This window comes from Microtus ochrogaster, unplaced genomic scaffold (genome assembly GCF_000317375.1).
Source record: "Microtus ochrogaster isolate Prairie Vole_2 unplaced genomic scaffold, MicOch1.0 UNK2, whole genome shotgun sequence".
Classification (NCBI taxonomy): Eukaryota; Metazoa; Chordata; class Mammalia; order Rodentia; family Cricetidae; genus Microtus; species Microtus ochrogaster.
The window spans coordinates 7109814-7137550 of record NW_004949100.1 but is presented as its reverse complement, the minus strand read 5'-3'; the positions used below and the strand labels follow the sequence as shown (position 1 = coordinate 7137550).

General features: G+C 40.7%; 1 protein-coding gene across 4 annotated transcripts in view; it reads left to right on the top strand.

The window, feature by feature from the left end:
- The window catches only part of Klf12 (Kruppel like factor 12), a 376554-nt gene that overhangs the window by 239947 nt on the left and 108870 nt on the right, over positions 1-27737 (top strand). For all 4 annotated transcript variants that reach the window (XM_026788334.1, XM_005365358.2, XM_026788336.1 and 1 more), the window contains one exon: positions 21918-22053. In XM_026788334.1, coding sequence (XP_026644135.1) covers positions 21918-22053 — 136 coding nt within the window. The remainder of the gene's footprint in view (positions 1-21917; positions 22054-27737) is intronic.

Genomic DNA, 27737 nt, shown 5'->3' with positions numbered 1-27737 from the left:
AATGTACTGAGGCAGGCTGAAGTGGGAGGTGATCCAGTCCATGCTGAAATATGCATATCTTACTATTGTACCACCATTTAAAAGAGACTTCTTGGTGACTTTTCTCTATTTTCTTTCTCTTGGTTCTTTTTACCTGCCTCCATTCTTTACCATTCTATCCATTTGAGATTGGGTGTAGGTGTGGAACAATGTCTCCTGTAACCTACACCAGCTATTGGCTACAAGCTCTTCATGTAGCAGAAGCAGCTTTGAACTGCTAATCCTCCTGACTCCACTTCCTGGGTGCTGAGATTACAGGCCTGTTCCATCATACCTGGCTATCGTACTTTTTTTCCTTTTGAGGCTCGATTTGTCTTTCTCTGACATATGTCACCAAATCTTCTGCCCCCGAAGTCTTATGGAATTGAGACTTACCTTAAGTATCAGAGTCTTTGTGCTGCCATCTAGTGGTAGCATCTTAGAAAAAAACTTATTCAGAGACTGGGCCCTCTGCATGTGGGTGACAGATGTGTGCCTCGGGCAGTCAGTCTGTGAGGTCACTGGCAGTGGGACCAGGATTTATCCCTCGTACTTGAACTGGCTTTTTGGAGCACATTCTTTTTGGAGGGATACTTTGCTCAGCCTAAATATAGGGGGGAGGGCCTTGGTCCTGCCTCAAAGTTATGTGTCAGTTTGTTGACTCAAGGGAAGCCTTACCCTCTTTGAGGAGTAGATAGGAGCTGGGGTGGGGGAAAGATGCAGTGGCAGGAGGAGGGGAGGGAGTGGGAACTGGGATAGGTATGCAAAATGAGAAAAGATTGTTTTCAAAAAATAAATTAAAAACAAAGAAAATGTACGCAGAAAGACTCAAGGACACTATATTACTCAAGACACTTTTCCTACTGGGGTTGGCCCCTGGATTTTGCCAACTCCTTCAGAGTCAAAGAAGTGCAATATATCCCTTCTAAGAAAACATTCTTAGATTGATGGTGCACATCTATAATCCTAGAAATGAAACTGAGGGCACCGGAGGCAGGAGCCAAAGGTCAACTTTAGTCACATACAAAGTTAGAAACCAACCCTAAGCTGCATGAGACTCTCCCTGTCTCAAGCCACCCATCTTGAATAGAAAAAAAAAACCCTCAAACTTGAACTTGACAATATATTTACCTAATACATTAAAGACCTTATTTAATTTAGTTCAGAAGAAAATGTGTGATTTCTGCACACTCACCTTTTTTTCTATTCTATACATTGTTATCCTTTGCATAGTAAAATTAAAATGTTCTGTTTTACCGCTTTGCATTTGTAAGGTGTACCTTCTAATTGTCCCTATATGAAAGTATGTGTTTGCTAACTTGTATGACATTAGAAAGTTCCATTGAGACATAAACCTATTGCTCATGAAGTCATCATCATAGAGAAAATAAAGGAAAACAAAGAGTTATGTGTTTAGGAAGACAGGGGGTAAGCTTGGTGTGCCCAAGAAAAATAAGACTAGCCCTAAGAACACAGCAGAGAAACTCTTTGACAGCTCAGGACTGAGAAGTTTGCTGGAGGGTGGATAAAAATTAGGGTAACCATATGATGGATACCGGTTCCCCATTTCCCTAAAGAAAAAATGGACCAAGTAGTATGGCCACTGGTAAGAATAAGTTCTTCTCTTGATAATTATATAGTTTATAAATTATAATTTGTCATTCATATGAATCCTCATTACTATGATATCAGACGTTGGGAAAAATATCTAACAAAGTTCTTCATAGAAAGGTAAGGGTTGTGAAATATGCAATTTACTTCTTCCTGTTTCTCCAACACCGTGTCTGATACCAGCAAAAGCTCAGTATAGATTTATAAAAGGATATATGAGCAACAGAACAAATCAATAGAACTTGCGGTATGTGGTATGATGAGGTATGAAGGAATTCTGTGGCCAGTACTGACCTACAGTCCCAGACTTCAAACTCCAAACCAAAGAGAAATCGAAGACTCAACATAAATGCCAGTCAGCCTCTCCCAACCTAGTGCTTAGTCCTCCACTAAACATGCCTCATATTCCAGTCACGTGCCGTGGCTTTTTGTGATGCAGCATGGCCTTTGTCCATGCAGAAAGGGTCTTGTGCAAAAGCCTTGGTTCAGCAATGCCTTTTCTATGGAGGTACATACCAAATGTACAGCTCAATAATCTCGTTCTCTCCCCATCACGTCTTCTCTCTGGGTCTCAAGGTCTTATCTGTTCTGTGGGACACATTGAAAACTCTCGCGTATTTGCAGAAAACACATGTGACATCCTCAAGGCTTTTCCTGCTTGTTCCAGTGAAGCATTTGGAATCCTGGATTCTTGAGGATATGGTATCTTCACTATCCTTGACTCTCTTTAATTCCACAGTGCTTAGGATTAACAAGTAGTATTTGGTGTTATATTATAGATCATTAATATAATACAGGTTTAATGGTTTCTGGAGCTGAACTCCTATGAGTGAGCAATATTCTGAAGGTTTCAATAGAGTCACAGTAAAAACGACTGCACTGTGTGGAAATTATAGTCAGTCCTCACCTCTTCTTTTGCTTAGTAAAATATTTTACCTGTGGACATAGAATAAAATGGCTTTAATTGGACCCATATAATTAATAGAATCAGTGATGTGTCTTATATAAATATATATAGTAGTCATGCCAATTTCATCTCCCAGTCAGGGTGAAAGAAATTATGCCTCCCCCCCCCCCGTGCTACAGTTAACTACATCAGCATGGCGCTACCATAAAATTTGGAAACTGTGGAGTATGGATAATCCACCATAAACTGTAATAAAAATTACCCTTCCAGACTCAATATTCTCTCCATTAAGTTCATAGACACTGTCTCTTTGTACATAAAGTTTTATGAAATAAATCGACCGCTATGCCTGTCTTTACCAGATAGCAAGCTGTTTTGATTTAAACGCCCATGATGGTACAATCAGTTTTTCCATGTTTGCAGTGCGTGTTAAAAACATAAATTTTCTTTAACAAACCTAAAGTCGAAGGAAATTGCTCCTCTCTCTTGCGCCCTGCATTTAAGTATCTCTTTGTGAGAGAGAACCAATGATGTATTTACAATGACCAGCTCGTTTGTTGAGGCCATAAAAGGGAGATTTGTTTCCCCGCTTCAGATCTCTGGCCTTAAAGGTGTATTAAACAAAAACTCAAATCTCGGACAGCTTTGTGGGAATTGTCTGGAACCTTTCTGTGCTCAGAAGTCATTGTCAGATTCTTGATTGCATTTTTGTCTTCTCTGTGCTGAATCTAAAGGCTTCCCTAATCATCTCTGCTATGGCCTTTGTCGCAAGTGAATGCTTTCAATCAGTCCTCTATAAACACGGGGACCTTTGAAACAGAGGGAACCTTCTGGGGCCCTCACTCGTAAATCCTCACCGAGGAAGAAGTCAGAATGGGCTAATGAAGGTGGAAGAGGTGATGTTTGAAGGGAAAGATGAGGAAGCATAAAACTCCAGCATCAGCGTGGGTAGGGATATGTCAGACCACGGAAGAAATAGATGGCAAATACAAACCGGAAAGTGTATAATTCCATTGCGGTCTGTGTTCATGCGTTTTCCCATACATGTGCTGGCTGCGTGTGTTATAAAGCACGCATGTGTGATGTGTACTGCCCTGTACCCCCAGGAAATACCTGAGCTCATCACAGCTCTCAAGGCTTTCAACTCTTACGTTAGACTTGCTTCTCGTACTCTTTGTGACTATAAATCTCGAGCTATGCCTAGACTCAACAAAGTAAATAAAAAAGGCGAAGGGGAAGTAAGAGAAAGGTATATTTTACCATCCTTATTTTTATTGTTTGGGCCCTTGGACGTGTTTCAACACGTCCTCAGTAGATTTTTAGATATTCCCAGTAGCCCCAAGAAATTGTAGCACTTGGCTTTCTATAGGCTTCCTTCCAGTAAGAAAATGTTTCTAAAGATTTTAAATTATAAGTTCACTCAGTTCTGCTCTGATTATTTTATTTGAAACTGATGCACAAATTAGGAAATCGGCTTTTATCTTTTGGGACACTCAGGACCAAAGGTGGCGGAAAGATGAGATGTCAACATCATTATCAAAGTAAAAACTTGATTCACCAGAAGAATGGCTTCCTGGATGAGAGTCAATATGGTTACACAGCCTACACCTATGTCCTTGGAGGTAATACTAACCAAGAGCATCGTAATTGCCTTTGAAATAAAGACCAATAGTAACAAAAGAATGATAAATAGCTGTCTAAGTCTGTTTGAGGAAGTCCACAAAATATGTAGTAAATCTTATAAATGTATTTGTTGAAACTATTTCAACAATAATCTTTGTTGACTGTATGTTCTTTCTGATGTACATATTTTATCCTTAAATCCCCCCAAAATTACAATGTAGACATTGCTGTCCATTTTTCATAGGTTAGAAAATAAAGACCTCTGTGGTTCTACTCCTTAAAGGTTCAGTCTATAAGAGGTAGCACCTAGAATTAAATCAGATTTTAAATTACTTCAGAATCATTTCCCCTTATTTTGGCTTGATGCTTAACCAATAAGCTTAAAATATTGAAAGAATTTGTCATTGTTAACACCCCAACCCTATATATCCCCCCCCCCGCCCGGTCAGGTGCTGTTTAACTGAACATCAAATCTTGCATTTTAAAATCACCTGTGCTTTTGGTTAAGGTTGAAGATTCATGAGGTATGAAACATGTCCGTGTAGCCTCAGCTGTTTCTGTACACATATGAACGCTATGATGTAATTCTGTACAGCTAAGTCTTGCCATTAGAGTGTGGTATATTAAATGCTTCAGTTTCCCCCAACATCTTGCAGCAGAACAATAGCCCCGAGCTGTAGGTCAACATTTCTAGGTGCAGGGAAATTTTGTCACAGTGTGGTTCACTGGGTTTCAGAGACTGACATCTGTGTCATTTTTAGACATATCTGGTCCTTGCCTGGAGCTCTTTTGAGGAGGAAAATGGATACAAGGACACACATGTAACACAAACATGCCTGTTGTATCTTGCCTCCTCCTGTTTGTGGTTATCAAAAATAAAAATAAAAACAAAAACCCACAAGGGAAAAAAACCCACAAAGACACAGCCAGCATTTAATGTTACTATGTTACTGGTACAATTATATTTATTTTTCTTAGATTAATGAGTTCAATAAAAATCCTGAACACTAGCCAATAGCTAATCATCATTAGAGCATCACACACTCAGAATCATCCAAGCTCGTGTAGCAGATGTTTAGAAATGTTTTCTTCAAATTGGAAAATAAATTCTCAAACACGTGTGTTTGGATACGGAGACTAGCTGGCCCCGTAATAGGGACTGACATCTTCCAGCTCTGATTTCAATGTCGTTGCTACATATCGTGGCATTCTTTTCTTATCTGCTGAACTTCTCACAAAGTCAAAGACGCAGCCTGCTGCCCAGTGCTCAGGCATCACACCTGCACAGTGCCACATCTTACCAGCTTCCTCCAGTCATCGTTTTCATGGAGTGTAACCCACTTATCATCTAACAACTGGGTGGCGGTTGGTGATGCACTGTTTAGTGGCATTATTGTGCCCATTGGTATAATCTGCAGTAATCAAGGTAGTATAACCTCCAATTATGTGTTTTATTATCTCATTATCCACCTTGAAACTAGTACAACTCTTAGCAGGCCTATTTTTCTTCCTTCCTTGGCCAATTGTGATTATTATTATTTTAATGTTAATCACTGTCATAACCCCTTGGTATTTCAAAGCAAACACGCTTTCAATGACAATGTGAAGCGAGTTTTAGCTCTATAAAGCCGTCTGGTCTGATGTTGATGGGAGGCTGCATCTTTTCCATGTATAGATCTGGGCAACCCAGTGAATTGTTGCTCTTTTACTGCTTTGCAATCCATTTTATAAGCACTGGAAAAGCAGCAGTTCTTAGCAACAATAGGAGAGGGCTGTCACGTACTTTGGGGAGCCGGCCATAGTTTATTCCAAAAGAGACATAAGGAAAATCAGCCTCGTGATACTGTTCAATCTGTTTCTGAACTCTCAATTGTGCGCCTGCCCAGCCAATCAGTTTACTTAGAGAGGCCTCTCATGTTTGTAAAGTCCAGAATGCAATGGATTTTACAAGTACCTAGACATGTTAGAATATACTTATCGTGAGACTTCATATTGTCCCTTCTTCGCGCTTGTATGTATGAATGTAAATATACTCATATGCATAAAGTAATATTTGACATATATATTGTTCATATAAAAGTATTTTAAGGAAACAGGTATATTTCATAAACTATAGAGTTAGCTGACTTATTATAAAGTTCTTCAATTTATGCCCTATATTGTACCATTTAAATGAGAAAAGGAGAGCCTGGTCCTGGCTCACATCTGTTATTCCAGGGTTGGTTGCAGAGGCAAGGAGATTAGGAGTTGAAGGCTACTCTCAACTATATGCTTAGCTCAAGATCTCTCTTTGGGACATGAGGTTCTGTCAGAAATGTAAAGATTTTCTGTTACTTCAAGAAATGTGATGGCTGCAGCGCAAGGTTGTGGTTTTGGTCGCTATCAGATTCATTTCTTAAAAGAAAATTAGAGCTTCCAAGTTAAGACACCGAGACTCAGAAGTCTTTAGTTTCCTTTTCTTCCACTTGCTACAGAATCTCGTTATATAATCCTAGCTGGCCTGGTACACTCTCTGTAGCCCAGGCTGGTCTCAAACATGTACCAGTGCCCCACCTCAGACTTCTGAGAGCTGAGATTTCAGGCATACACCACCATCCATGGCTTAAATATATTTAATTTTTTTAAATATTTTTTTATTGTTTATTTATTTTATTTTATGTGCACTGGTGTGAAGGTGTCAGATCCCCTGGAACTGGATCTCCAGACAGTTGTGAGCTGCCATGTGGGTGCTGGGAACTGAACCCCGGTCCTCTGGAAGAGCAGTCAGTGCTCTTAACCACTGAGCCATCTCTCCAGCCCCTATTTAATTTTTTTTTTAACTTTTTGCCTTAACCAAAAATTTTCACATTCCTTTCCATCCATGTCAATTGGTAGTCCCACTAACATGCATCCCTGTTTTAACCACATATATAGCATATAGTGTACAAATTGTACCCACAGCAGACCCACAATGAAATGGCCAAGAAAACAGTAAGATGAGTCGCAAGACAGCCAGCATAGGCCGACAGATGTGGTGCGCAAAGAAAGTCACAAGGTTGGGAGGTGGAAGAGGGTGATGGTGACATCAGGAGAAAGCTGCTCCAGAGGAAAGATTTAGTCGCAGCATTTAGATTGACAAGAGCAATTTTAAAGGTTCAAATCCCTGAACTACAAATTACCATAGTACATCCTGGTGGGGAAGTGGATTGATTGTACAGGAGGAAGGATGCTCAGATATGATCAAATGGAGGATATGCAAAACTGGAAATGAAGCTTGAGGCATGTTCAAGGACGTGGTTTGCATAAGCCCATGCTTGTGTCTCTGAGACTTGTCTCACTCTGTTTGGAGGTTTGTTTGCTGACTTTGATGTGCTTTATCCATTTCACTGTGGGCTTTGCTGTGGGTACTGTCTATACACTATATATGCAGTTAGGACTGGTATGTGTATTAGTGAAACTACAAATTGAGATAAGCTTGGTGGTTGACATTTCCTGCAAGTTCAGGGACTCACCGAAGGCTGCATTGGGTAGAAGCAAACAGGATAGCATTGGATGGAGGCCGTGGAGGCTGTGAGATGTAGCAGAAACAGAAGCAGCAGAAGGTCATGTCTGGAAACCAGCCAGGACTATCTGAAGGCCTGGTCAGTGGTCACTTCAAAAGCAATTAAGTGGAATTTATTGGCCAAGTGGATTTCAACGGTGAGAGAAAATGTGAATCTAGAACCTTGCCTAGGTTCTCTTTGGGAAACAGCAATGTGTCCAGAAGGTTGAATGGAAGGATATTTGGGTAGAAGGATTGCAGTGGGAAGTTTACCCAGGGAGCAAGTGGAAAAGTTCTCAAAGCAAGAAATAAAACAGACAGGAATGGAAGTATTCTAAAATATATCAATATATCCACCTGCGAGACCAGATCAGATTACATTGCAATGCTCACAGAGATACCTAGAAATATGTGAACGTTAAGGGAGAGGATGAGTCCGCAAGTGTAGACAGGCTAACATAAATCCCCAGCTGACAACAGAGCGGAGACTTCATCAAGCACAAGGCATAAAGAAGCCTCCCGAGATGCTCTGTGCAGAGCCTGTCAGTGCAGCACATGCCAGGACGACAATGTAGCGTTTCCTCTTCAAATAAAGTTCAACAAACCATAAATCTTAAAATTCTTCAGAAATATATAGTCTCTGGTTATAACTCACACAAATATGTCAAGCCTAGAGATAAAGAATATGCTTTCTTTTCTTCCTCTTGTGGCCTCATATTTGAGATCTTCCTTCCTCAGCTTCCCAAGATACCAAGCAGTCTAAATCATGTGCTTTGGGAGATTAGATAATACAGAAAGGCTTTATGCATTAGAGTGATGTTTAAATCGGGCAACATCAATCTCGTCGGTGGCTGTAGCATGTGCACACATCAGTGGAAATATAAATTGGTTCAGCCACTTTGGAGAACAATTTGGCAGTGTGCATGAATTAAACTACATCATAATTTTCAGATATATTCCATGAAGCAGCTTGTGACAGCATAGCTGGCAATGGATATTTTGAAAACTTAATTTTCATTATGAAAATAGATAAATACTAGTGGTCCATTCAAAAAAATAGTTCAATTAGACCGCAGAAGAGGAAAACAATGAAATCAGAAAGTCTGAACCGATCTCACATGCCATGCTGAGTGAAATAAAGCAAATTTATAATACGATGTTGTTGTTTATGCTTTGTTAAATGGCATCGATACCCTTTGTTTGTACACATGGAACATATGAAGCCGAGTTAAGTATTTGGATTACTTAACTCGAGTTAAGTATTGTGTTTTTCATATCACGCATAGATAGATGTGAGAATAACAGGAAGAAGTTGCTGTTTATAATTTGAATTCACTACTCCACTGAGTTAAAGAGACATCCAGATAGTTCAGAACCACTGTAGCCAGAGGGCCTTGGATGTGGTGGTTTTACTACACAGGCTCACAGGAAGCGTAGCTGTGCTCCTGACAGCAGGGGAAGGCACTTGGATTATAACAAGACATCTACGCTCTCAGATCCTTTCTGTTTGGCCTCAGGAACAGCCAGGGTTTAGTGCTGAGGAACTTGGCAGCTTTGTTTGAAAAAAACGTAACTGGATAATGTCAAGAATATAGAGCAGTCTATGTCCCAAAGGTTAGTCACACACGGATGTCACCACTCTTTACCAAGCAAAATTGCGTTTTTCTCCATTACTGCAGCAGAAGGAAACAGGATCAAAGTTCTGTGCTGGTTTCCATCCAAATACAGCAGCACACGATGTACTAGGCATTGGCCTGGGAGAGTCCAAAACCGCATTTTTTCTCGTTACCCCATCTTCCTCAAAAACAAACTCCTCTCACAAAACCAAGATGAACTTTGCACAGAAGCTAACATAAACCAAAAGAGAATGTAGGAGAATGGGAAAACCTGGTGTGTACCTCCTCTTTTGTGCTCTGCTCCGGTCTAGTAGATGATATGGAACAGCGGTGTTTCCAGAGATGGTGTTGGTTAAGCTGATCAGTTCTACTTGAATCCAGTACAAGCTGGCACTCACGCAAACATCTTTATTAGTCAAGGTTCCATGGAGAAGCAGAACTGATAGAATGAATATATACATATACATATATATGTATTTATTAGAGTGACTTACAGGCTGTGGTCTGGCTTGTCCAGTAATGGCTATCTCCACACAAAAAGTTCAAGGATCCAATAGTTATTCAGTCCATGGGGCTCGATGTCCTATAGGGTTTTCAAGTATATCTCAGAAACCTAAAGAGGTAGACTCTAGTACTAGCGAAGGAATGATTTGCCACTGAGAACAGGGCCAAGAAAGCAAATAGAGATCTCCTTTCTTGCAGGTCCCTTATATAGGTTGCCACAAGAATATGGGTCACAGACTTAAGGTGGGTCTCGCCATCCCAAATGTGCATGGTATTGGGTCTTGAGAATGGAACCTCTGGCTTGATAGACAAGATCTCTACCTTTGAGGTCCACCCTGTAGGTCTATTTATTTGTTTGTTTGTTAAAGCTAGGTTGTGCTGACCTGGTACTTCCTACATAGTTTAGACTGGTCTTGAACCCATGGAGGTTCTCTTGTTCCAGCCTCTCGAGCACAGGTGGGCAACACCATATGAAGCTTCTGTCGTGGTCAGTTAGCCCACATGTACATTGTGCGGTGGGCTAACTTCTCCTGCTGAAGGAGATTGTGGGGTAAGTGTAAAGTTCTACTTTGAGAAGAGAAGCAAGCTTAAGGTCAGGGTTATTATTATTTTTTGTAAGCTCCTTTTAAAGAATTTCTCACATCCAAAATGCCTGAAAAATCAGTCAAAATGGAATAAGATTCTTGATCTCAGTCAGTGTCTTAGATCTGACATGACCCAATCCATAAGCCAGAAAATACAGACAGGAGAAAGAGCAACTACATGAAAAGAGAAAAGTGAATGAAAAGGCTGCGGATTGGTGGCTCCTGAAGTCTCCTCTGTGGACTGTAGATGGAAATGAATTTGGGGAGACCATTATTCCCCACCTGCACTCACCTCAAAATCCCATTACTATTACTAACGTAACACTTCTCTGCCTGAAGTGGACGCAGTTTTAAATAAATCAATTGGAACTCACTGGGTAGGCTTTGACACAGCTGTAATGTCTTGCCAGGTGCAAAGTATTTAGGAAGGAATGGCACAGTGACATACGGAAGCCCTTGGACTTTGCAGGTACCATGCATAATGGAAAAGTCTGCTTATTGAGAGGGATTTTTGTGAATGCTTTTAGAATCACAAAAGCCTTTCTTCTCTGAGATATACTTCCAGGAAACACAGGCAGTTGAGACTCAGCTTTCATTTTTTTTTCCCAGCCACAAATAAGTTGTCTTGGTCACGCCTCGTTAGAAAAAAGAAAACCCTTGTCACATTTCTGAGGATCTCAACACAATCCAGTTTTGAAGTTTTATTTTAATGATGATATCCTTCTTTTTGCTATTTCTAGACAGTAACTTCTTTGAAAGAACTGCAGCATATGGAGAGATCATTTCCTGAAAGGACAGACAACCATACTAAATGTAATCTAGCTAAAAAGTAAACAAAAATATGGATATTACCACTTGTGTCATGCCATGGTCTATGTATACCCCAAATATAATATTCTAAGACTTTACGAAGTCATAGAGATGTAATAATTATAACTTCCCATAAGTAAATGTTAACTTTAGAGTGGAAGCCAGGATGTAACTTTTGAAAGGAAATGGAAATGAACCACTCTGTAATTCTGTGGCAGAAACCTATGACAATCTGCAACTGATGTGACCATTTTAACTACAACTTTGCACTTACCCTATAGTCTTCTCCAGCAAACATTACTTTCTATGGTATAAGAAAGGTTATTATTCATATGGTCCCTCTCCTCTCAAGGGGCAAATAGAATAACAGAGGGTATAGCATATACATGTACTCAACTAGAGTTGAAAATAGAGTGCCACAAACATATGCAAATACAAAGTATGGATTTCTCCAAGGAGTTATTAGATTTTGCTAAAGGAAGAAGGACCAGATATGCCAGAGGATTCATGGGGTTTTACTGGATGAATTGCAAACTAAAGTAAATATCATGAGCAAGATGGGGTATGAGGTATTATTCATGGTTAGAGTTGGGAAATGATCACGGGGTGCTGTCAAACCTTATTTATTAGAAGATGGGAAGCGTTCAAGGGTTTCAAAGTGAAGAACGTTTTAGGAGAGGCTTGTGCTCATTGATTTGTAGAGAAACCTTATATGGAGAAAGTGGATGCAGCAGGATTTTGAAAATGTTCAGCAAGAAAAGAGGGCAGGGATTTAGCAAGAACAGTTAGTAGCTAATTTGAGGGGGGGGGGATGAGGGAATTTTGAAGTGAGTCCCAGTGTGGAACTCTCTCTATTGGAATTAAGAATCATGAAGAAAGGGTAGGGCTTGAGATGATTTTGAATGTATCAGTGGTGAAAGAGTCAGCAAGATGCTTGAAAGATGCGTGGAAGGGAGGTCACAGCTGAGCACATAAAGCCAGTAATCTTGAGATTGTGCGGCACTGTAGAGAAGCCTATCAACAGAGAGATGGAGAGAAGAGCCTAAAGGACAAACCGATATATAGTGAGGATCCTGTAGAATGGCCCAGAAAATGTAGGACTGATAATCATAGGGACAAAGAGCCCCAAAATTCTTAGCAGTGCATGGCAAAGCCAATGAAACTGTCTCAAAAGAGACATTTTTGTTTTATATGAAACCACATGAATTTGGGGACAGTCTCTGCTTAGATCACGGCACTAAAGTGACCAAATTTAAAAAAATGAGAATAGATAAATGAAATTTTATTCATAAAACAAGTGGCAACTCCCCCATGCCTTAATTTGCCCATCCCTCGAACCATAGGACAGAGAGGGTTGTCAGAAGAAATTGGGACTGAAAATGCATGGAGCAAGCAATTGTGCTGAGTGTCATTCAGAGGACCAACAGCATTGTCATAGAGAAGTGGACCCTGCACTAGGGAACTATACAAATATTATGATATTATTTTTTAATACAGTGGTAGCGGAAACCATTATGCTGTCAAGTATACAGATAGGGATAAGGAGAAAACGAACAAAATTGCATATTATATCCATGTATTAGCAGCATCTCAAGATTTGCAGAATTGATGGAATTTTTAAGTCCACACGTGGGCTTCCATGCATACCTCACACTTTCTGCTCTGTAAAGGCAAAAGTGAAGGGAGAGAGAGGCAAGGATCTTTAGGATCCTGGGAGGTAGGCAGGACTCTGGGGAGCTGGTTCTGATCTTAGAACCCACTGTTAGCACGAGCCAAGCTTTGCTTACTTTTAGCTGTTTCTCTCCTCATATGTCTTGATGTCCAGGAAAGGAAGCCATGTAATTGAACAACTCATAATTTGAAAGCAAAGGTCAGTTGTACAAAAGGAGAATGAAGACCATGCTTCATAACAACACAAGTGTCCTGAGTTTAACTGGGTGCACTGCGTAGCCAGCATGAAGTAGTGTCAAAACAAGAGAAGATTAGTGCGGTTTTCCCAAGAACACTACTATTAGCCCTGATAATTCCTGTGTGCGGGTCTCCACCTTGATGGGCAGGCACACCAAACTGGATTCTTCACAGAGACCATAATTGATGGCATGCTTTTATTCTGCTAGAACACTCCAGTGACTCTTAGCCCCCCCCCCCACTACCACCATACACACACAAATTCCCTCTTCCCTGGTCCTTAACAAAGGGAGGGTTCTTTCTCCCTTTGTTAGCTCCAGCTGCATCCGTCCCTCAGCAGGAATCCCAGGCATCTGGATCACACAGCCAGCTCAGAGTCTTTGCGTCTGTTGTTCGCTGTCCTGATCATGACCCTTCCCCCAAAATGAAAACAAGCCAGCCCACGTGCAAGCATCTATCTACTCCCCCAGGTTCCCGCTCCTATGTAATCTTTCCCAGGCTAGATTCCTAGCTACTACCATCACCAAGGATGTCTTCTCAGCTCTCAGCAACCCCTGGCAGCCTCGATTGCTTCCTTTGGCTCTGTGGCCCTTAGGTGATCTAGAATGTTCAGTTATTTTCTCACTTATATATGTATTATTTACCATCTCTCCCATCATCTCTACCATCCTCTCCACTAGTGTGACATTGGGCTACTGTAATTGACCTAAGTCACCGCACTTTTGCCACCACTCTGAAAGATGCCCGGTACTCTGTAGCTGTCCTATGAGAACACTGCCTCAATACATAAATGGATATTCGGATCGAGAGATGTGGCACCATCGGTAACGTTTCTGTCCGTTCTGCCTCCATTAAGTTTGGCCAGTTTAGGAATGAGGAGAGTGAATTTATTTCGGTTGACTGTTCCTGGAGATGAAGAAGCCTTGGCTACAGAAGTGGCATGTCCCACTATGGTTGAAGAAGCATTGCAAGCACTGCCAGGGTTAGCAGTGTGATGATGATAGACTGCTGAGCTTCAGGCTATTCAGGCTAGGGTCTACTAACCGGGTTGTGCATATTAATTACCTCCTTAACTTCCAAGAAGCCACAGTAGAGAGGGGGGAAATGAGCAATGTGACATCATTTGCGTAAGATCAACAGGTTGCAAGTGACAAGGCCAGGGGCCCCTCATGTTTTCTGAAGCAGGAGCTGTGCTTCCATGCTACAGCTCTGCAAGTCCCTTTGGGAACAACTCCTCCTTAGATTGTGTTGGGGGAGGACCTGCTGCCCCAAGAGATGGACATTCCAACAATATAATCCTTCCAAAGCATTCATGTTCCTTTATTGCCCTTCTGTCTAGTGTAACAGCAGCTCTCCTGGCAGCCGGCTTTTCCCGAACTGGGACAAGTTTCGGCCTTGGCAAGGTTAAGAAGTAAGTTTACAGGGCAGGCAATGTGAGCCACTGAAAGCGGAAATACAGCCTCGCAGCACTGTGGCTGCTGCCCACCCAGCTCAATGGCCCCCTACTCCTGCCAAGTCTCAGCATCTTCTCTTTTTTGCCCCAATAGGCAGGAAAGGGATTCTGTACCTCTTTCTAAGATCTTTTTCTTCTGATATAATGCTCACAAGGAAACCCAGGGTCATAGAAATGCTAAGCAAGAACTTTGCCACTGAACCATTCCCTCCCAACTCTCTCTTTTTTTTTTTAAAGGACGTGTTAGTCCTTATGTTTTAAGGTTCAGAAATCATTTTGTCACATACATTTAATAAGATGATTTATGGAAAACTTCTTAAGCAAAGGCATGAATGGGCCAGTTATCTTCAGCGGAAGTGTTTCATTTTTTGATAGTGCCTAGGCTGGAGAGGATGTTGAGGGGCCATGTCCTCTGGTGTGATGTATCAGTGTCTGTTCACTAGTCCACAGGAGGAAAAGGAGTTTAAGTGTGTTGAAAGGGGCATGAAAGGGGTATCCACAGGCCTCAAAAGAGGCACCTGATGGACTTTCTGTCAAGTGTAGACTTAGAAAGAAGAAACTGTGAAGGGTTTGCTTTGGCAGGGACTTCTGCCCTCTGCCCCATAGAAGGAGGGAATGCCCCTGAGTGATGCCCAGGTTGTCACTCAGGCCTCTCCTACATGGAAAGAGCTGTAAATGCACCTGGAAGGTTTGTAACTGAAAAGCAGAAAGAACAGAGGATTGCATGTCGTGTTGAGCTCCACTTGGGCTTTGGTTACTGAATGCAAGGCTGCCTTTGGCAAACAAAAATGCCTAAGGGCGGATTGACTGGCTGTCAGTTGTCCACAGCACTGAGGAGACATCACTCCTAAATCAGTTAGATTAAAATAGCAAGTGCTTTATGTGATCACAGTTCTGAAGGTCAGAATTCAGAATGGGTTTAGACCAAGAGTTTTCACACTGGCCACATCTGGAATCCCTGGTATAGATGTGGTCTTCTGGTGATTGGAATGAGAATAGCTAATGAAATATGGCGAACTTACTAGCTGGGATGGGTGGCCAGCTAAGCAGCGCATCTCTTCCAACTAACTCTGTCCAAGCTCTTTCCCAGGGTGACCCACTTCTCAGAACAGGAGTCCCAGTGAAGAAGTTCTTTTCAAGTCACCGCTTGTGTTGTATCTTCCAATGTATTTTAACCACAGCAGGCCATAGAGTCCAGCAGAGTCACTGTTAGAAGTGGCCAGATAAGGATGTTGCGCAGGACAATCTGCTTAGTGGTACTATGTCACCAACTGGAATTGAAAATCAATCTGCTCAACTTCAAGTGTTTGGAATGCTGCAGTTTTCATCCTGGGATTTGTCCAGAACACCTCCAAATTCAAGAACTGAGTTTCTCCAAACATCCCAATCCATTTTCCACTTTTCAAATGTATAAAATCTTAAATATGAGGGGTTTGCTTGTATGGGCATATTTCTGTTTTGTATGTGTGTGTGTGTATCTGTGTGTGTGTGTGTGTGTGCATGTGTGTGTGTGTGTGTGTGTGTGTGTGTGTGTGTTTAATGAGAGACTGGATCTTACCAAGTAACTCTTGCTGGTTTAGGAATTACTTGGTAGACTAGATTGGCCTTGAACTCAGAGATCTCTTTGTATTCTACCTCCTGAGAATAGGTTAAAGGTATAGACTGCCACGCCAAGCTCCAAGATAAATTCTTTGCAGCCACAGATGATCTCTTATTCTCTTACTTACAGAACTCTGTGTGTGTATATGTGTGAATGTGTGTGTGTGTGTGTGTGTGTGTGTGTGTGTGAGAGAGAGAGAGGGGGGAGAGAGGGAGGGAGAAAGAGAGATTGAATGTGTGAGAGGTATGAGTGTTCTGGTTGCCCTGGAAACTTTTGCATTATCCGAAATGAGTACCAAGAAAATTGATCCTTCCTAACATGGACTCAGATGTGCAAAGACTAATGGAGGTTAACTGAATGAGATGTCCCTATTCCACATTTAATAAAAGCAGAGTGGAATTATGCAAGTATGTAGATAAGCTAATCATCTGACCTAATCAGCAATGCAAATTTTAAAAAGCCTTTCTGATTATTTTCTTAGTTTGGCTGAGGGTTTGAATATGAGGAATTTCCCAGAATGGTGGCAGCAGATGTATTTTATAATATTTATTGAAAATATTGGAAAGAAGTCTTTAAGTAGGATCCTCCTGAAAAGCACATCCAAACCGATAACTTCCTTAGCATATTTTATCCTTAAGTTTATGTAAGCACCGCATTATTTAGATGATCATACAAGAGCTCCAGCCTTTCCTGGGATATCTCAGACAGTTAGCTTTAGGCTTGGCCTTTATCCTCTTGCAGAACAAACCAAGCCCTCCTCTAGCTGGGCTGTCTTTGACAACTCCTTTTGTATTTTGTCTATATAAATATATAAATGAGGAATAAATCTATATTCCTCATTACTTTGTGCTAGAGGTCCTGGTAGACCCATATGGGATCTGATATGTGTTATATACAAGGGATTATTTCTATTTCTGGTTATTTCTTGTAATTAAATATAGAAAGTTAATGCTAAATATCTGGAATAAATTCAGCAGCTTCAATATATAAAACAACTCTATATCTCGAGGGGCAGTAATTGTATTAAAAGATTCTGGGAAAATCTAATAAAGCCATGAGAATATCATTTAATTCTGACTTTTGAACAGAACCATAGGGCTTTGAGCTACTTTACTTATTTTCCTGACTTGTAACCTTCCATTTCTGATTTATTTATATGAGTATAGAATGTAGGGGCTCTGGAAATTTATGTTTCTCATACATTATGAGGGAGAATTAACTGGTTCTTTTTATAAACTGAAATCTTTTGTTTTCAAGATATTTGTTTTTAATTTCCCCCAATAAATTACTGCAAGCTATTGGCCAGTATTCATTTTCTGCACATAATGAGGATATTTCAGCATTAATAAAAGATATCATAATTTCTGTTTGGTCTAGTATTATTAATTGATAGAGTCTCATTTTTCCTTTCAGAATCAATTCAGAAAGCTTTCCTACACAGGACTTTAATTTTTTTTACTCTGTTTGTGTGGTAAAAATATCCATCCTAAGGTATTATCTTCTCTCTGTCTAAAAATTACTCGGGAGGCAGAGGCAGGCAGATCTCTGTGAGTTCGAGACCAGCCTGGTCTTACAGAGCTAGTGCCAGGACAGGCTCCAAAGCCGCAGAGAAACCCTGTCTCGAAAAACCAAAAAATAAATAAATAAATAAATAAATAAATAAATAAATAAATAAATAAAAATTACTCAAGGAAAATGAGTAAGCCGTAGTATGACCTGGATTCATTCAAGTTCTAGATACAGGCAATTCATGCGTGCATACTGTAATTTCTCTTTTACAAAAGCCAATTCTATCCCTGCCTTGGTTGATAATTTCCTTAGACTATTTAAGTTCTTATCACCTTTTAAGTTTTGAAATAAATTACATAGTTCTTGAGTAGTTATCTTGATTGTTTATCACGACATGTTAGTATCTCCTAGCAATTTTTGAAAATCATTAAGAGTTCATCATTCATTTCTCCTGATTTGTTTCTGTAGTTGAATTTTCTGTAAACCTATTTAATATCCTAGGTAATTAAGAGAATCTTCTCTTTGTATTTTTTCCAGAGCAGTTTGTAACACACAACAAGACAAAATTCTCTTTACTTCATCAAACATTATTTCTAAAGTCTCTGTGTCTGAATCAACTGAAGATTGTTAACAGTCAGGCATCTGTACTGGCCTCGCCTTGAGGTTCTGACAGGCTATGTCCTCCACTATCTCCACTAAGAGCACCTTCTATGTACATTCTCTAAGATCCCTTTTAAAGGGCCCCTGCCCACCCCACATCTCTCTTTTTTCTCACTCTGCTTTTCTGTCTCTGTCTCTGTCTCTCTCTCTCTCTCTCTCTCTGCCTTTCTCTTCTCTTCTGCTGTTCCTATCCCCATAGGCCACCCTCACCCCTCCCTTCCCTTTTTTTTATGTTACCTTACCCCTAATAAAAAGCCCTTGCACATGAGTTCTGTTACATGGCATATTTCTCTCTCATGCTGCTTTTTTGAAATGACAACAATGATATCATGGTAAAATATAGATTGAGGGAACTGTTTATGAATTATTTCAAATGGTTGTTGTACAAAAATATTGACAAAAAGTAGGGCTGTTTAACATCATTTTGGAAGACTTTTCCACCGATACCTTTTAACAGGCTGAAAATTATTATAAGTAGGCTCTGTGACAGCAAATTTTTCTCTATCCTGTTCTTGTAAAGGTATAGTTTAAAAAACTGTCTTCTATAGTAAAGCAGCCTTTAGGTAATCATAAATGTGAGATCCAATATCAGTATTTGGGACCGATTCATCCACAGGTTCTGATCTTACCTTTAAAGGAATAATTGTCCTTTTACATTCTGAATTAGCAAAGATCAAATTAATATCTGTCTAAATTCTTGATCTGAGAACATTCTATTTACAGCTTAAGTCAATCTTTGTTAAAAATATTATTTTTACTTTATTTTATTTTTATTTGACCAATATTATGCCAACCCCAGCTAAGTTGATTATCCCTTCATTTAATTTTTCAATTTTCAAACCTTCCTTTGTGGAACTATATAGAGTCCTAACTCCCTGCATCATGATACTGTTTCCCATTCTTAACTTGCAAAAGATTTTTAAAAAGAAATAAAACCTGATTGCCTCCCTAAGAATTCACAGGTGCCTCACCTGCTCTGCTGACTTTTCATTTTTCCATAGCTTCAACACTGGAGGTATGTGTGGGAAACCAGCTACAGTGACAGTGCTCAGCTGTGCAAGCAGGGACTTTGGGCGCTGCAGGGTGCCCAGAGCAGGGTTGCAGAAGATCTTCATTGTGCTACATACCCAAGCTGAGGGTAACTGCAGCTGGTCTAGTACCACACATGGAGGAGAAGTGAGCCCTCTGAAAAGTGCATGGGGAGATGGTGTAGGAAGAGCCCATGAGGCTAGGACACAGCATGGGAGGGCTCCAGCTGCCTGGATGACAGAGCTGGCAATGGGCAGCTGCCTCAGGCTGTTGGAGACCCTGCAGGAGGTTGCAACTGCAGATTTGGGGCTGGGATGTGCAGCCCAAGCGTGGCTGTTAAAGAGACTACATACTGAAAAAAGCCCTAGTGAGAAAAGCCAGTGACCTGCAGCAGCTCGGAGAAATGGTGGCTTTAAAACGCACCCCTTGATCTTGCCACACATTCAACACAGGTGAAGTGATTATTTATATCGTTCTATTATTAAATAAAACTCAGGAGTCAGATATTGGGGTTAAAACCTGATAGATCCGAAGAACAACAGAGGAACGATCAGCTGAACCTGCCTCTCCACACCTGCAGATCAAAAGGCCTGCAAATTAATCAATCTAAGCTCTTCTTGATTCCATCCTGTTTTTCTCTATCCTAATCTTAGTCCACCGAAAACTCTGTGGTTAATTCTGGCCAATCGCATTTTGACTCTGCCCTCTGATTTAAAAAGAAAGAATTGCTGTATTTGAGGACAAAGCTAGAGAAGATAGGTAATCCAATGTGTATCAGGATTTTCTTGTCAGAGACTTTGGAACTCTGACACATTTATTCAACTGAACATTTATTATTCACAGAATATATGTTATTCACAGAAAACCCCCATTTGTCTAAGCTCTTAACTCTCTGGGTTTTCAGAGAGTTAAGAGTTAAAGTTTTCAGTCTTTGCATCGTTGACATTTTAGAATGATAGATTCTTTAGTGTGGATGGTTGAGTGTTCAGAGTCTTATAGACTATTCAGCAATGTCCTTGACTTATCTACAATATGACAATAACAGTCTTATGTCCCCAATAGCACCCTACCTCTCAAGACTTGACAGGCAAAGTATTTCCACATTCTCTCAAAATCTCTGGGGCAGACCAATGAGGAATTTATCCACATTTAAAGATGACTATTGTAGAGTGTTTGAATTAATTCACATAATATTTAACAAGCAATATCATTTCACAAAGCACTTTTCTATTTGCATGGACCAAGAGAGAGAAAGTGTGTCATCTACACTAGCATCCACCAGATGCAATGAGTACCAGTTTCTTCAGTTCAAAACCTGTGGAGACCCTCTAGGGTTAGTTTTTTCCAGCCACACTGTAAATATTGTGGACAACCACAAATTGTCTCTTCCTGGATGAAATATCAGCCTTTACTTTTGGGTCCATAATGCATAGCTGCAAAAAAAAAAAAAGATATTTGAAAAATAAAAGGTATCTTTGTGCTCAATTGTATCCAAATATCATTCTAACCATATTTTTAAATATGCTCGAACCTAACTTCCCTTGTGATCTTGATTTGAAATGGAGTTGTACCCCAAATGTCATTGTAACTTGTTTTAAGGTACGTGTTGCTTTCCTTGACTAACAGCGGTGGTTTTGGAAAGCCTCTGTTTTCCATTGAGAAGTAAACTTCTGGATTGGAATCATGTATTTTAACTTTTGCATAAGGGAATTTTCAAATGAGGAGGTGTGCTTTCTCTCTAAGGGAGGTGAGACTTGAAATTTCGGGCACTGATTTCCAAAGCTACTCACAGAAGGGGAAAATGACAGAACAATCTAACTTTAAAATTCATGGGTTATTTTAGACTGAATTACTCATCAAAATGCTCAGGTGGTTTTGGTCAGCAGGAGCAGGAGATCAGCATCTTACCTTGACAAGTCTGCAGCAGAAGGAGAATCTTATGTAGAAATATCTTTGTAAAGGCTGTAACCATGATAGAGACGAGAGCATACTTTGCGACACATGTAAACAGGTATTAGAAATGCTTGGAGCTTCCACCTCTGCCATTTTTATGTAGTCAAGGCTCTGCCCCACTGGCAGTAGTGACAGTCACTGAAGAAAAAAACAAAAAATATCATGCCCACTTTGTTCCTTTTTTAACCTCGCATGAGAGTGTGAAGTGAATAATACCTTTTCTGCCTCATGCCCTGTATCCTCTAGGGAAAGCACTAATGAAAATTGGTGTGGCTGGAAGCCTGGCAACAGAAAAGAGCAGGAGAAACCAGGGGGTGGAACAGGTTGCTTAGGAGCTCTGTTATTAGCTCTGACCACTCCATGTCAGCAATATCACAATTTACTGATATTGATGACCTTTGTTCTAGCGCACACAGGGAACTCTTGGGATCTATTGCAGGTATGGTGTTCACCACAGGGACAAGGAAAAGATGTCTGTGAACGGTCAGTGCATAAAACACTAATTCCAGGAGTTCCCGGGATTCTGCTCGTGGGAATGCTCGACGTCGGTCCAGCGTGGAGTTCAGCTGTGCACACTAATTTTAATTCGTTATATATGCCTTTTCTTCCCAGCACAAATGGACCCCCGAGGCCTATCTCCCAGACAAAGTAAAAGTGACAGTGATGATGATGACCTGCCAAATGTGACCTTAGATAGCGTTAATGAAACTGGATCCACGGCCCTTTCCATAGCCAGAGCAGTCCAAGAGTAAGTACCGCATTCCCGGAATGCAATGAGCATTGCAAGGTGATCGGTGGATAATGGGACTTGAAGCCTCTCTGCTTCCTCAGGCGCGGCATTCGGGATCTCAACTAGCATGTGTGGCTGTCGCTGTCCATTTTGCCTGCATGCTTTGGGAGCAGGTTGTAGCAAAGAATGGAATGTCTCGAAAGAGTGGAGGGTTTTGTTGTTAGACATAAGAACTCTGCACATCCTTTCAAAGACCCCTTGGTCTTTTCTGAATATTGGTGTCCAGTTATGGCCATTGTTACTTGCCTGCAAAGGGAAGGGCAATAGAATGTTTCAAGTATTTTTATCTTGGTATTTATTGTGATTCTTTTCAATGCTTTTTAATTTTTAGTTTTAATTGTATGTGTGTATGCTCATGACTGCAGTACTTGTGGAGGCCAGAAGAGGTCATCAGATCCCCTGGAGGTGACTTTACCTGCAGTTCTGTGTGAGCAGCCAGCCCTGGTGAAAAGCACATACTGCCTTTAACCTCTGGGCCATCTCTCCAGTCCGCCCTTATGTTGCTTTGATAGGAAACTACAGAACAGCTTTATGGGAGATTTAAATTGGGAAGGTGCTGTGTCAGGACTCTGGAGGACAGAAATCATAGGCACCTTTCCGATGGAGTTTTTTCTTCTTTGTTTTCTTTAACTTGGACCACAGAATAAGAAATCCATCTTTGCTTGCAGAAAACAACTGCATTTGTATTGTCGTCTCCATGTGGGACGGAACTTGTGGTGTCCTCATGTACTTTTCCTGTACACTGTTCTCTAACAAAGGCATTTGTGTTCTGTCTAGGATAGAACATGTGCTTGCCCGTGTGTACAATAACATCTTTAATGTTGTTAAGATAGAACTGAAAAAATTGTGTGTATGTAAAATGTACATGTTATGGATGCGATAGGCTTAAGGACAGTGAAATGATCACCACAGTCAAGTTAATTCGTGTGCCCACCCTTTCACGATGTACCTTTTGTTGCTCCTCTTTAGGATCCTTTAGATCTATTTATTTTATTTTGTGTGTATGGGTACTTTGCTATACGAATGTATATATGAATGTAAGTCCACCTACCATGTACATGCCTGATATCTTCAGAGGATGGGATCAACATTTGATTCCTTAGAACTGAAGTTATAGATAGTTGTGAGTCATCATATAGGTGTTTAGAATTGGACCCAGGTCCTCTGTAAGACCAAGAAGTTCTTTTAATCCCTGAGCTATCTTTCCAGCACACGAGCTACTTCTTAGCAAATGTCAAATATATAGGACAGTGTTGTTAACTTTAGTTACCATGGGATATGACAGATCATGAATTTACCTTTTTATTGAAAATTTTTCCACCCCACATCCCATCTCTTGTAACCTACTACCCTGCTCTGTTTTTCTACATTCAACTTGTATAACTCCACAAATTAGTGGTAACTCTTTGATCTGCTTGAGAGATGCAGTTTCAAGCTGCAAGATTTTGTATAAAAATGCAAGTCCTTGTCCTTGAAAATATTCTCACAATCATGTATGCATATTCAGCGGAGCTCGGTTTATTATTCCTGTTGGTGTCTTCATTAAAAGGTTAGTAAAGCATACGTTGAGCGTCTATCACCTAGAAAGCTGCAGAATACCTGAATCATCAATGATTAATACACCATCCTCAAGTCGGACTCTGCATGCAAGCATTTAAAAGTACTTAGATACTTCGGGTGTAACAACCAGAATGCCGTGAAACAGTCTCTCAAATACAGGGATATTTACAAACTTCTAGCAATATAGAGAAAAAATTTTGCTGTCAGAATTATACAATCCATGTCAAATTACAGAAAATTCTGTTCCCTGTTTTGGTTAGCATTAATTTTCAATGTTTTTCTTCAGTTGTGCCTTTGTCTTCTTGCTCTTGTTTTCTCTTGAACTCCTGATGTTTGTAATTCTTTCACTATTACCTTCTCTTTCACCTCTTTTTCCTTGCTCTTCAGCTGATGCCCAGTGTTAACTCACACTATTAAAAACACCAGTTTAGCATATAAACAAGGAGAAGATTTCAGAGGATTCCTGAGGGTCTTTCCTTTTTCTGTGCTTGTAGACCTGTTCTGGGACTTTGGGTGGAGAAGCATGCAGGGAGGAAGATGGTGAAATCAGTTTTCTGCAGAGCAGACGAATGAGTTTTAAACTGTAAGAGAGTGAGTTCATGGTTTGTCTTTCCAGTTATAGGGCAGTGGCGCCCTGGTCTAAGGTCACCCTATGGTTTTCCCGCATCTCCTTTTTCAGCTGCAATGTAGAGTTGGCCGTGAGAGCAGAAAGATGGGCGAGGGGGAGGAAATTCAGGAAGATTGACACTAGGATGTGTCAGACTTTTGATGAAGACTCATAACACCAGGCTGAAATGCAGAGCAGATGTGTCCAGCGGACGCTCTCTGTCCTTGTCCTGCTTGCTTAGTTGTTTGCCAATTTGACACAAGCTCGAGTTATCTTAGAGGCAGAACCGCAAATAAGAACATGCCTCCATCCAATTTGTTATAGGCAAGTCTGTGGGGATGTTTTCTTGATAAATGGCTTAAATGAGAAGACCGGCTCACTAGGGAAATGCTGGAACATGGAACCCATGTTCCACGGTATTATAAGAAAGAAGACTGAGAAAGTCATGAAGAGCAAGTCAGTAGAGCTGTGTTTCTGCATGGTCTCTACTTCCGTTCCTGCCTCCAGGACCCTGCCTTGAGCTTCCCTGACTTCTCTCAATGATGGACTTATAAGCTATAAGCTGAAATAAACCCCATCCTTCTCAAGGTGCATTTGGCCGTCATGTTTGTCACAAAAATTGAAAGCAAACCAAGACGGCTTCTGTATTCATCTGGATACAGTGTGGCCTCGTGTACTGCAATGTTGACAGAAAACACACACACACACACACACACACACACACACACACACAAATCTCATCTCATGAAAGATAAGCACGGTTTATTCTGTAGACAAATATGACAGACCCTAGCCCAGGAAAAGGTTTCAAGTCACCCTGTTCCACTTGATAATAGGTTGATTAAAGTTTTATAGTAACAGAATGAAGAAAGTCATGAATCAATGCACTTTCTGAGGGCATTGATGGGTACAGGTAGGCAGTTTAAAGCAGAGTGGGGAGATCTCAGCTGCTGCCCTCAGATGGTACGTGACAGCATTCTTAGTTTTTTGGTTGATGAAAACAGGGGTTCTGTTTCTACATTCCAAAGGATTTGCCTGTCGATCACAAAAAGGTTGGCTCACATATAGAGGAGAATATAAGTTGTTATTAAGGGTGAAAGAGGCTGAAGTTTGGCTCAAAGTGATTTGGCTCTGGACTTACAGCATTCCAAGCTCTCTGCAGTCACTGAAGGACCAATGGGTTATTCAGCCTCGCAGACACTTGAATGTGAGGTGTGGTTCTTTCGAGGAATTTTTATTCACAGGCAGTGTAGCTTGACTTTTAATGTGATGTTTTATCTTATTAGCATTTGTATATAATGAATAAACCTTAATATTCATTCTGCTGCTTTTTAAAGAGGATTCTTCAAATTAAATTTTGGGTTTAAAAAGTTGTTTCTCTTGATCTGATATATAGAAGTTGTTGGTGAGCATGTATTTTCTCCACAGAAATTCAGATGTGTCTTCAAATAAAAGGGAGTAAGTACCCCTCGGTCACCTCCATTTATATAAGATTTACTCCAGGAAGACACTGATTCATATTCTTGAAAAGAACACCTCAACCTTCCCATGGACTAACCTGACCCCCCCTCCTCCCATCAGCTCAGTCAGTGAATTTAACTAAGTAGCAAACACCAGCCAGGGCATGCCTCAGAGATAGCTCCTTCTTGTATTTATCTTGTAGACTCTCTTGATGTTCACAGCTGTATATGCGGTGATTCTGACAGAGACAAATTTCACCATTTGTAGAGCATCTGTTCCGTCTGGGTCTCAACCCTCAGGCCCTGTACCATGGTAAAATAGAGTTGTTCACCTTGACAGCTTGGCAAACGTAATTCTGAAAGAAGTGTTTAGAGAAAGAAGCAAATTGTTATAATTAGCTCTAATTCTATACCAACACTGGTGTTTTTGAAACAGTGAACTTTTTAGTTTGAGGTTTTGGTTGTCCAGAACCTCTCATTTCTTTTTTTTTTTTTTTCTTCTTTCTCTAAATTCTGAACATTCTTGGTCCTTCCAGTGTACACAGAATGGGCATGTTTCATAAGCTCCAGGGTAAGTGAGCAGCGTGTGAGAGCACCCCCCACCCCCGCCCCTGAGAAATCTTAATCCTACCCAGGATCAAGCCAGTAGAGCAGGATTTGAGAGAATGATCTCTGCCAGAGAGAGAGGAGGGAAGGACGAAGCTTTGGAGGAAGCAGGTGAAGATGTTTTTGACTGGCATCCTGACATCTGTCCCTGTTAAAATAAAACAGTTTTTAAATGACTTTCTGTCCCTCCCATTCACACTACTTCCATCGTTTCGATGTCTCCTGTGTCCCATCTTATTAAGATGCTTTTGTGAAATACCTCTTCCTAGAGAAGCCAACTTAGAGATTTCAGAAAAACAAACTTGTGTTTGCTACTTCTTTTGCCTAAGTGCACGTCAAAAGAGAAAAGAGAGTTCCATTTAGACTACATGCTTACTTCCAACTTCCCCATAGCCAGTCCACACGCCACCAGAAAACTGTGTTTAATGATTCAAGAAAGCTCGTTAGCTGGTGTTTTTAGGCTGCTTTTTTTTCTTCATTTTTTTCTCATTCTGAACTTGTTAAAGAGTTAACACAGCCTTGCTTGCCTTAATTTCCTCCTGATGGTTCTGTTAATGTCTTTTAAATCACACCAGAGAACAGTACTAGGACGAGGAAGGAAAGGAAACGAAAACTATTACGAGGGTTTACAGTTGGAAGATTCTCCAAGAACTCTTACAGTTTTCATTTCATCTGCCCTGCGGTACTGCCTTTATCTCATCGAGGAAGAAAGCAGAAGCACAGAGAGGTTTGCACTCCCCTTAAGGGTCCAGCAGGAAGTCATTTGCAGAGTTGGTAGTCAAATCAAGACATTTGCAACCCTACCACCTTACTTTAGGAAGGGACAGTTGCAGTAGAAGGCTTGCTTTATGCTGTGGATTTCAGCTCTCTACTATGGCTATCTTAACGTACCTGTGCTGTTGAGATCTAACTCCAGTAGGAACCAGCACAAGGGATCTAACTCTCTGTTCTCCAAACTCGTTCTTACGCTAAGTAGGATATCATTAAGGGAGAAAGACTTCTGTCAGATAACTTCTCAGACACATCATGAAAGGATTAATCGTCACCAGCACCATGCCTTATGTTGAAAGATGAAGAAATAAAATGCAAAACATTAGAGTGCTTTTAAAATAAACATTATCATTATTATATTTTAGTTTAAAAGCTACTGCTGGGAAGAAATGTGATTTCAGGTATGTTTTCATGTAGCATATATGCTGACATGTGAAAGACCCCACCCCCCCAATCACGTTCTTTTTAAGATTGCTTTCTGCTGAGCTGTGATGGGAAATGCATGAGGGAAGAAAGGATGCTTTTCCTTTCCCACTGGGGGGTTTCAGAATCTGTACATCTCTTCAGCTAGGAGTGGGTAGACTGGGCACTGAAGAAAATTCAGCACCAACTCACACTTGCTTTCTACTTGCTAAGGG